The sequence below is a fragment of the Tachysurus vachellii genome, chromosome 21 (assembly GCF_030014155.1).
Source record: "Tachysurus vachellii isolate PV-2020 chromosome 21, HZAU_Pvac_v1, whole genome shotgun sequence".
NCBI classification, from domain to species: Eukaryota; Metazoa; Chordata; class Actinopteri; order Siluriformes; family Bagridae; genus Tachysurus; species Tachysurus vachellii.
In genome coordinates, this window is record NC_083480.1 from 228,598 (window position 1) to 240,034 (window position 11,437).

An 11,437-nucleotide genomic window follows, 5' to 3' on the forward strand; every position below is an offset into this window, starting at 1 on the left:
TGGAGCACACTGTTAGAGCTATTTAGAGACCAGTGTGATGTTTCTGGAGGATAAAAGCTGGTTTATTAATTACTTCTGTTTGTCACGACATCTTTATTTAAATGCTGTACAACACTTTAGTATGACTAGAGTATTAGTATGTTATTAAATGTGTGTGTAATGTACACTGATCTACACACTGTGGAAATAAATGTACTTTGTTCTGATGTGAGAAGTGATGTAGATCTTTCAGTATTTTCACAGAGACAGTAAAACTGTTGGTGGTGTTTTTTAATAACCTTCACACACAGAGACACATCACATAATACCCTCAATACACAGATCAAATAAATAAGTGTTTTTCTATATGGTGTGAATTAGCTTTGTTTCTGATGTTGATATTTATCACTATTGACCCTGTTTTTGCTCTTTGGATTATTGCTTCTTCAGATTTGTGGATGTGATTTGTTCTCCTCATGGACTGTTTGTTACGCTTATTTCAGACTCGGCCTGTTTTTTGACCCTGCCTTTACTTACTGATTTTGGATTGTTTGTCTTATCTTTTCTTCATTAAAACTTCTTCACATGGATTTTGCCGACTGGTCATTACAGTGTTCATGATCACCTGGGTACAGTGTAGATCTCTTTTTCTCTCCTTCCAACCGTTTTCTTTCCCTTCACCACATTCACACCTAATTCACCTTTCCTGTAAACTGGTTCCACATTTTGGTCTTCAGCTGCTGTTACATTAATAAGTCACAATAACTCCCATTTACCTTTTATAGAGTTTTAGTGTCACTAAACACAAATGTTCTGTGCTGTGCAGCATTTGCTCAGGGTTTTAAATGATCTGTAACTAAGTTCCAGTTCTGATCACATTTCCATTCTTCTTCTTCTTGACCTGAGTGACAGCTTTTGATTCTGTAGACCAGGAGATTCTTCTACACAGACTTGAACACTGGGTAGGTCTCTCAGGACCAGTACTAAACTGGTTCACATCATACTTGTGTGCTAGACAGTTTTATGGTCAATTGTGAAGTCACTCATCAAGACAACATGAAATTTCATTTGGAGTTCCATAAAGATCTATTTTAGGAGCCTTGCTTTTCTCCCTCTACATGTCTCTTGTTCGACTCAAACACATGAAATCAGTTTTTATAGTTATGTAGATGACACACAAGTTTATATATCAGTGTCACTGTGTAATCAAGAGCTAATTAACAAACTGATTACATGCTTGAATGAAATATCTGACTGGATGTCACAGAACTTTCTACAGTTAAACCAGGATAAAATGGAGATATTAATTGTAGGAGATAAAGAAAAAAGAGAAAACTTATTGAAAAATGAGCTGGGATACAGGTTAGAAATCTGGGTGTAATAGTCGACTCTGACCTCAGCTTTGTTCCTCACATCAATAATATCTCTAAAGTCACATTTTATCATTTGAGGAACACTGAAAGAATTTGTCCATTTTAATGTAAAGAAGAAACAGAAAAACTTTTTCTACATTCAATCATTCCAAGTAGATTAGATTAATGTAACGCTCTTTTATGTATTTCACTAAAAAAACCCTTTATACATTACAGTTAGTAACCAAATCACTCCTATTGTACAGGAACTGTACTGGTTACCTGTGACATCCACAATCATTTTAATATCATCTCAAATATTTATTTATCATCAACAAATGCTGACTTCCTTAAGGTGAATTTTAATAAGAAGAAGCTTCAGTCAAACTGCTTTTAGTGTCGCTGCTCCCAGGATGTGGATCTCACTCTCAGTGTTTATCCATCAGTCACCTTCACTAAATACATTTACAAAGCAGCACAGTGTGTGTGTGTGTGTGTGTGTGTGTGTGTACCTCAGTATCTCCAGTGTACAGTGTGGATTCTTCAGTCCATCAGAGAGCAGCTTCACTCCTGAATCCTGCAGTTTATTGTAACTCAGGTCCAGTTCTCTCAGACTGGAGGAGTTTGAGCTGAGAACTGAGGACAGAACTCTACAGCTTTCCTCTGTCAGATTACACCCACGCAGACTGGAAGAGAAATGATGAAATATCAGAACACTGATCTCAAACACACAAACACAGCCATAATCCAGCTAAAGTTGAAGATGTAACAGAAATGTCAGTGTGTTTGTGTCACACACACAAATCAGAGGACAGGACACCACATCAGCACATTTACAGGAGCAGGGACGTCTTTCTGCACTCCACAATCTCTCAGCTACAATTTATTATAAGACCATTAGGTCATGTACATAACACACACATGTGAGAGCGAGCAGCCTACAAACACTACACTCTGATCTGTGTTCAAGTTTCTACAACCAACACTGCAGATACAGTGCATTTTATTCTTCTTCTTTCTTCTTCTTCTTTCGGCTTTTCCCTTCAGGGGTCGCCACAGCGAATCATCTCTCTCCACCTAACCCTATCTTCTGCATCCTCAACCCTTGCACCCACTAGCTTCAAATCCTCATTAATTACATCCATATACCTCCTCTTTGGCCTTCCTCTTTGCCTCCTGCCTGGCAGCTCCATGTCCAACATTCTCCTACCAATATACTCACTCTCCCTCCTCTGAACATGTCCAAACCATCTTAATCTCGCCTCCCTAACTTTGTCCCCCAAACGTCCAACATGGGCTGTCCCTCTGATGTACTCGTTCCTAATCCTGTCCAATCTTGTCACACCCAAAGAGAACCTCAACATCTTCAGTTCGGCTACTTCAAGCTCTGACTCCTGTCTCTTCTTCAGTGTCACTGTCTCTAAACCATACAGCACGGCCGGTCTCACCACTGTCCTGTACACCTTCCCCTTGATTCTTGCTGATATTTTCCTATCACACAGAACTCCTGACACCTTTCTCCACCCACTCCAACCTGCCTGCACTCGCTTCTTTACTTCTTTCCCACTCTCTCCATTACTCTGGACTGTTGACCGCAAGTACTTAAACTCCTGTACCTTCTTCACCTCTTCGCCCTGTAACCTTACTGTTCCACTTCCCTCCCTTTCATTCACACACATGTACTCAGTCTTACTACGACTGACTTTCATTCCTCTTCTCTCCAGCGCAAACCTCCACCTCTCCAGGTTTTCCTCCACCTGCTCCCTGCTCTCACTACAGATCACAATGTCATCTGCAAACATCATCGTCCAAGGAGACTCCTGTCTGACCTCCTCTGACAACTGGTCCATCACTATATCAAACAGGAAGGGGCTCAGAGCCGATCCCTGATGCAGTCCCACCTCCACTGTAAACTCCTCTGTCTGACCTACAGCACACCTCACCACTGTCCTGCTCCTCTCATACATGTCCTGCACCACTCTGACATACTTCTCTGCTACTCCTGACTTCCTCATACAGTACCACAGCTCTTCTCTTGGCACCTTGTCATACGCTTTCTCTAAGTCTACAAACACACAGTGCAACTCCCTCTGACCATCCCTATACTTCTCCATCAACATTCTCAGAGCAAAAATTGCATCTGTTGTGCTCTTTCTGGGCATGAAGCCATACTGCTGTTCACAAATTTCCACCACCTTCCTTAACCTAGCTTCCACTACTCTTTCCCACAACTTCATTGTATGGCTCATCAACTTTATCCCCCTATAGTTGCTGCAACTCTGCACGTCACCCTTATTCTTAAAGATCGGCACTAACATACTCCTTCTCCATTCCTCAGGCATCCTCTCACTTTCTAATACCCTGTTGAACAAACTAGTTAAAAATTCCACTGCTGCCTCTCCTAGACACTTCCAGACCTCTACCGGGATGTCGTCAGGACCAACTGCCTTTCCACTTTTCATCCTCTTCAAAGCCTTCCTGACTTCATCCTTTCTAATCTTATCTACTTCCTGTTCCACAGAGTTCACCCCTTCTACTCTTTTTTCCCTCTGATTTTCCTCATTCATCAGCTCCTCAAAGTATTCCTTCCATCTCCTCTGTACACTCTCCTCACTTGTGAGCACCCTTCCATCTCTATCCTTAATAATTCTAACTTGCTGCACATCCTTCCCATCTCGATCCCTCTGTCTAGCTAACCTGTACAAGTCCTTCTCTCCTTCTCTAGTGTCTAACCTAGTGTACAACTCTTCATATGCCTTCTGCTTGGCCTTAGACACCTCCCTCTTCACTCTGCGCTGTAACTCCTTGTATTCCTGTCTATTCTCTTCAGTCCTGTCCATATCCCACTTCTTCTTGGCTAATCTCTTCCTCTGGATACTATCCTGAACTTCCTCATTCCACCACCAAGTCTCCTTATCTTCTTTCCTCCTTCCAGATGACACACCCAGCACCTGTCTCCCTGTCTCCCTGATCACTTCTGCTGTAGTTTCCCAGTCATCCGGCAGCACTACCTGACCACCCAGAGCCTGCCTCAACTTCTCTCTAAATTCCTCACAACATTCCTCCTTTTTCAGCTTCCACCACTTAGTTTTCTTCTCTATCTTTGACCTCTTCCTCTTACAGACCATCAGAGTCATCCTACACACCACCATCCTATGCTGTCTGGCTACACTCTCTCCCAATACCACTTTACAGTCACTAATCTCTTTCAGATTGCCTCTTCTACAAAGGATGTAGTCTACCTGTGTTCTCCTACCTCCACTCTTGTAAGTCACTCTATGTTCCTCCCTCTTCTGAAAATACGTGTTAACCACAGCCATGTCCATCCTCTTAGCAAAGTCTACTACCTTCTCTGGGTCGTCAGGTGTATTTTGTGGAAGTATGTTTATTCCTGAAAATATCAGATTATCGCGCATGCTGCGACACTGAATGTCCAATATGGTTTCTTGCATAATTTGATTTTCTTTGGAGAGTTTTGTGACTTGAGTGGAGAGATGTGATACAGTTGCTTTTAGTTCAACGTTTTCTTGCATTAAAGTTTCGATTTGGGATTGAGAAAATTCGAAACTAGCTTTCAGATCACGGATGTCTGTATGGAGAAGTTCGAGTATGTCAAGTTTGGAGTTTATGGATGCGAGTACACTGACCTCGACTGTGATTTCCTCGTCTGTTTCGGTGGATGAATCCCGTTTGCGTATTTTCTTGTTTGGTTCTGACATGGTATCCAAATTGTAGAAATAGCTGTCGATGCAATTGAGCAGGTTGTCCGAGTCTTGACAAGGTTGGTTATCCAGTATAGCGAAAGTTGTTTTGATAAATGAATGAATTCAATGGTAATCTAGTGTTTGCGTTTGTGTTCAGTGTGCTGCCATGTTGAATCTCACCATGTTGAATTGTCATGTTATTAACTGGTAATGTTCAGCTGTATAATTCTTTATTTTCTGTAATAAAATGCACTGTATAATCTAGCCATGGGGGTCACAGTCCAGTGACTTCTGTGCCGGTCCCAAGCCCGGATAAATAGAGAGGGTTGCGTCAGGAAGGGCATCCGGCATAAAACATTGCCAAATCTAACCATGCGAGTTGTCAGTAAGAATTTCATACCGGATCGGTCGAGGCCCGGGTTAACAACGACCGCCATCGGCGCCGTTGACCTACAGGGCGCCGGTGGAAATTGGGCTACTGTTGGTCGAAGGAGTAGAGGAGGGAGGAGAGTGCACAGACAGAGAGAGAAGAGGAAAGGTAAGAGTGTAGGACTGAGAATAGGGACTCTGAATGTTGGTACTATGACAGGGAAAGGTAGAGAGCTGGCTGATATGATGGAGAGAAGGAAGGTATATATACTGTGTGTACAGGAGACCAAGTGGAAGGGTAGCAAGGCTCGTAGTATAGGAGCAGGATTCAAGCTGTTTTATTATGGTGTGGATAGTAAGAGAAATGGGGTAGGTGTGGTCCTGAAGGAGGAGTTTGTGAGGAATGTTCTGGAGGTGAAGAGAGTGTCAGACAGGGTGATGAGTCTGAAGTTAGAGATTGAAGGGGTGATGTTGAATGTTGTTAGTGGTTATGCCCCGCAGGTAGGTTGTGAGTTAGAGGAGAAAGAGAGATTCTGGTGTGAATTCGATGAGGTGATTGAGAGTATTCCCAAGGGTGAGAGAGTGGTGATAGGAGCGGATTTTAATGGACATGTTGGTGAGGGGAACACAGGTGATGAGGAGGTGATGGGCAAGTTTAGAGTGAAATACATAAAAGAGCGTTACATTAATCTAATCTACTTGGAATGATTGAATGTAGAAAAAGTTTTTCTGTTTCTTCTTTACATTAAAATGGACAAATTCTTTCAGTGTTCCTCAAATGATAAAATGTGACTTTAGAGATATTATTGATGTGAGGAACAAAGCTGAGGTCAGAGTCGACTATTACACCCAGATTTCTAACCTGTATCCCAGCTCATTGTGTTCAGGTAGACACTTTATTTCTCACTGATGGAAACACCTCATTTCACTATAAATCAAACACTTCATCATTTCTCTTCCAGTCTGTGTGACTGTAATCTGACAGAGAAAAGCTGTAGAGTTCTGTCCTCAGTTCTCAGCTCAAACTCCTCCAGACCAATAACAAAAACATTAGCACGTGTCCAAAAGTCCGCGCTGATCCCTGACAGAACCCCTCCTTAAGGCGCGGCTCCCGAAGCGCCAAAACCCGACAAGGTCCAGGAGGGGGGGCGAGGCCCATGGCGTTTAGCAGGTGAGGGGAGCAAGGACGACGGCGAAGTAGGCGAGGGGAGCCAAGGCACACGGCGAGGCAGGTGGGGGGAGCAGGGCACACGGCGGCGCAGCCAGAGAGGGCCGAGCGACGTCCACAGCCGAGCTGAAGGGCCGAGGCGACGTCCGCATCAGAGCTGAAGGGCCGAGCGAAGTCCACAGCCGAGCTGTAGGGCCGAGTGACGTCCACCGCCGAGCTGTAGTGCCGAGCAGCATCCCCCGACGCACCGCGGCCCGACCCTCGCCACGACGAACTGAGGAAAAGGGCGGGAGGGCGGGAAGGATCCTCCGCCTCGGGCCTGCAGCACCCCCCGTGGACAAAGTGAAGCGACGTCCTCCTCGGAGAAACCGGAAACGGAGCGGTGTCCTTCACCGGAAACATTCGGGGCGATGACACAGGGCACCAAAAAAAAAGGGGGGCCAACCAGGATGGCGACATCCTCCACGAACGTGGTGAGGCGACGTCCTCCTCGGAGAAACCGGAAACGGAGCGGCGTCCTTCCCCGGGAAAAAAACGGCCGGTCCGAGCTGGAAGCTATCCTGCTAGGTCTGCTGGTTCTAAAGGCGGATTCATTCTGTTACAGAAAAAGAAAAGCAAACAATAAAGAAGTCAGATGAATCTCCATCACCTGAATTGGCTGAATCACCTTCTTCTAAAGACCAGGTGGAAATGTACTATGAAGGCTTTCCACCTCTATCAGAAAAACCTGTTTGTCTGAAAGAGATTATGACCGTGTGGAACAAGGCTAAAGCGAGTGCATATTCCAGCTCCTCATCTGCTGCCCCTCAAACAAGCACAGATACCTCCTCCCCAAAAGACTGCACCAGTGAGGGTGAAGTCATCAAGGACAAAGCAACTGATGCATCAGTTGTCGTCTCCACCACTACTATTGAGAAGGCTCAGCAAAAGTCCGCGCTGATCCCTGACAGTGACACAGTGTTGTGGGGAGATTCACTCTGTCATGGCTTTTTTCCTCAATTCTTCTTTCTAATAAAAATAAAACATAAATGCTTTTTAAAAATTAAACAAAAGTCTTCTTCAGTCTGCACTACTGCTAAACTTTACCAAGGACTGAGCTCGTGGTAAATAAAACATCAATCATCATTTTGGACCTCGACACATTGGACAGACGAAGTGGGAAAATGTTCAGCTTTATCTTCTTATTATGTTAGAAACAAGCTAGGCAGCTAACTCAGATGTGTGATGAAGATTTTCTTTCTCTAACACTGAACTGTTTGTAGAGGATGGAGTTTAAATGTGACTTTTTATATGAAGACTTTTATTTTGATGGGGTTCTTTTTTCTTTGCTTATCAAGTGTACAAGCAGGTAAAAAGAGAGAGGATGAATAATGTGTCACAGGTGAGTGTAGTGTCGTGACCGCTGTTATTAAAAAGTCCTGTTTTGTTCTACTTGGAGCTCGACAAAGACACCAAACTGTTAATGACCGATCACATTCTTGTTCTTGGGTCGTGATTGTTGTTAATCTGTTGTGGTTGAATTATAGACACAGTTTTTTGTCTGGTTCACTGCATCAGAAGATGGTGGATGTGGTAAAAACAGACGGTGAACACAAAGACGGTTGCACGTGACGGTCGGTCAGGTTTATCACCGTTACTGTTGAAGAGACGTCAGGTTTTGTGGATTTTGGAGATTTTAAGCTGTGGACTGTGTTTGTATTTATAAGCAGCTGTAGTGAATCTATATTTTTGTTGTACAACGTTGTAACAGACTGGTTTTGTTCTCTGTTCATCATTATGTACTGATAAAATATTACACATTGGTACACTACATTCTACCATGTCACTTATAGCCACCTGAAGCCCACCTACACAAATCCTTTAGTGTAACACACAGTAGTGTTGTGTTAGATTTTTACCTACAAGGTGGGTTAGATTTCCTGCTATGTGTATAGTCAGTGTTTTAGATTTAACAAACGAATGTCTGTATGTTGATCCATCTAAAGCTAATACTTGTGTATATACAGTGTCACTCATTTAAAGGTAAGAAGTTTGACTTTGTTTATTTCTGATGCTGTGTGCAGTCGTGCTGATGTGACGTCACTCTGTAAACAGGGAAGGAGCTCAGATTTGAGAAGAAAACCCCACGTTCACTTCTCAGTTGTGGAGGCATGAAAGACATGATCCCATTTACTCTGTGGAGAAAGAAGGGTTCACTAAGTTGTGTTGAAATAGTAACAGTGACATCTGTAGTAAACAGTACAATGTTCTTTCTAATATCCTTTATTTACATTGTTTATGATCGATGAGAGATTTTTACACATCTATATTTTATAAAAAATACAAATCATGATCAAGAATCGTTTATAAGGTTAAAAAATGTAATCTTTCTCTTTAGTTTGAATGTGTTTGGACGTATGTGAACACTCCACCTGTACTCAGGTCCACATCAAACACCTGAACCAGTATGTGTGTAAAATCAGAGGTCTGAAGGTGACAGATTTGTACCTGTACGAGCACAGAGAACAACACACACCAACTGTTTTAGCGTCTCTGTGAAATCCAACATATAACTGAGTGTAAAGTACGACTAGTATTGTCATGTTATTAACTGGTAGTGTACAGCTGTATAATTCTTTATTTTCTGTAATAAAATGCACTGTATCTGCAGTGTTGGTATCTGCTCTGATTTGTGTGTGTGACACAAACACACTGACATTTCTGTTACATCTTCAACTTTAGCTGGATTATGGCTGTGTTTGTGTGTTTGAGATCAGTGTTCTGATATTTCATCATTTCTCTTCCAGTCTGTGGGAGTGTAATCTGACAGAGGAAAGCTGTAGAGTTCTGTCCTCAGTTCTCAGCTCAAACTCCTCCAGTCTGAGAGAACTGGACCTGAGTAACAATAAACTGCAGGATTCAGGAGTGAAGCTGCTCTCTGATGGACTGAAGAATCCACACTGTACACTGGAGATACTGAGGTACACACACACACACACACACACACACACACACACACACACACACACACACACACACACACACACACACACACACACACTGTGTTTAAGCTGCTTTGTAAATGTATTTAGTGAAGGTGACTGATGGATAAACACTGAGAGTGAGATCCACATCCTGGGAGCAGCGACACTAAAAGCAGTTTGACTGAAGCTTCTTCTTATTAAAATTCACCTTAAGGAAGTCAGCATTTGTTGATGATAAATAAATATTTGAGATGATATTAAAATGATTGTGGATGTCACAGGTAACCAGTACAGTTCCTGTACAATAGGAGTGATTTGGTTACTAACTGTAATGTATAAAGGGTTTTTTAGTGAAATACATAAAAGAGCGTTACATTAATCTAATCTACTTGGAATGATTGAATGTAGAAAAAGTTTTTCTGTTTCTTCTTTACATTAAAATGGACAAATTCTTTCAGTGTTCCTCAAATGATAAAATGTGACTTTAGAGATATTATTGATGTGAGGAACAAAGCTGAGGTCAGAGTCGACTATTACACCCAGATTTCTAACCTGTATCCCAGCTCATTTTTCAATAAGTTTTCTCTTTTTTCTTTATCTCCTACAATTAATATCTCCATTTTATCCTGGTTTAACTGTAGAAAGTTCTGTGACATCCAGTCAGATATTTCATTCAAGCATGTAATCAGTTTGTTAATGAGCTCTTGATTACACAGTGACACTGATATATAAACTTGTGTGTCATCTACATAACTATAAAAACTGATTTCATGTGTTTGAGTCGAACAAGAGACATGTAGAGGGAGAAAAGCAAGGCTCCTAAAATAGATCTTTATGGAACTCCAAATGAAATTTCATGTTGTCTTGATGAGTGACTTCACAATTGACCATAAAACTGTCTAGCACACAAGTATGATGTGAACCAGTTTAGTACTGGTCCTGAGAGACCTACCCAGTGTTCAAGTCTGTGTAGAAGAATCTCCTGGTCTACAGAATCAAAAGCTGTCACTCAGGTCAAGAAGAAGAAGAATGGAAATGTGATCAGAACTGGAACTTAGTTACAGATCATTTAAAACCCTGAGCAAATGCTGCACAGCACAGAACATTTGTGTTTAGTGACACTAAAACTCTATAAAAGGTAAATGGGAGTTATTGTGACTTATTAATGTAACAGCAGCTGAAGACCAAAATGTGGAACCAGTTTACAGGAAAGGTGAATTAGGTGTGAATGTGGTGAAGGGAAAGAAAACGGTTGGAAGGAGAGAAAAAGAGATCTACACTGTACCCAGGTGATCATGAACACTGTAATGACCAGTCGGCAAAATCCATGTGAAGAAGTTTTAATGAAGAAAAGATAAGACAAACAATCCAAAATCAGTAAGTAAAGGCAGGGTCAAAAAACAGGCCGAGTCTGAAATAAGCGTAACAAACAGTCCATGAGGAGAACAAATCACATCCACAAATCTGAAGAAGCAATAATCCAAAGAGCAAAAACAGGGTCAATAGTGATAAATATCAACATCAGAAACAAAGCTAATTCACACCATATAGAAAAACACTTATTTATTTGATCTGTGTATTGAGGGTATTATGTGATGTGTCTCTGTGTGTGAAGGTTATTAAAAAACACCACCAACAGTTTTACTGTCTCTGTGAAAATACTGAAAGATCTACATCACTTCTCACATCAGAACAAAGTACATTTATTTCCACAGTGTGTAGATCAGTGTACATTACACACACATTTAATAACATACTAATACTCTAGTCATACTAAAGTGTTGTACAGCATTTAAATAAAGATGTCGTGACAAACAGAAGTAATTAATAAACCAGCTTTTATCCTCCAGAAACATCACACTGGTCTCTAAATAGCTCTAACAGTGTGCTCCAAATCTTCTG

At 41.8% G+C, this 11,437-nt stretch overlaps 2 protein-coding genes across 11 annotated transcripts in view; one reads left to right on the forward strand and one right to left on the reverse strand.

The window, feature by feature from the left end:
- The window catches only part of LOC132863899 (ribonuclease inhibitor-like), a 201,148-nt gene that overhangs the window by 76,942 nt on the left and 112,769 nt on the right, over window positions 1-11,437 (forward strand). For all 9 annotated transcript variants that reach the window (XM_060896977.1, XM_060896979.1, XM_060896975.1 and 6 more), the window contains exon 2: window positions 9,359-9,532. In XM_060896977.1, the coding sequence (XP_060752960.1) occupies window positions 9,359-9,532 (174 nt within the window). The remainder of the gene's footprint in view (window positions 1-9,358; window positions 9,533-11,437) is intronic.
- Window positions 1-11,437, reverse strand: part of LOC132863895 (NACHT, LRR and PYD domains-containing protein 3-like) — a 373,784-nt gene that overhangs the window by 4,983 nt on the left and 357,364 nt on the right. For both annotated transcript variants that reach the window (XM_060896966.1, XM_060896964.1), the window contains one exon: window positions 1,844-2,017. In XM_060896966.1, coding sequence (XP_060752949.1) covers window positions 1,844-2,017 — 174 coding nt within the window. The remainder of the gene's footprint in view (window positions 1-1,843; window positions 2,018-11,437) is intronic.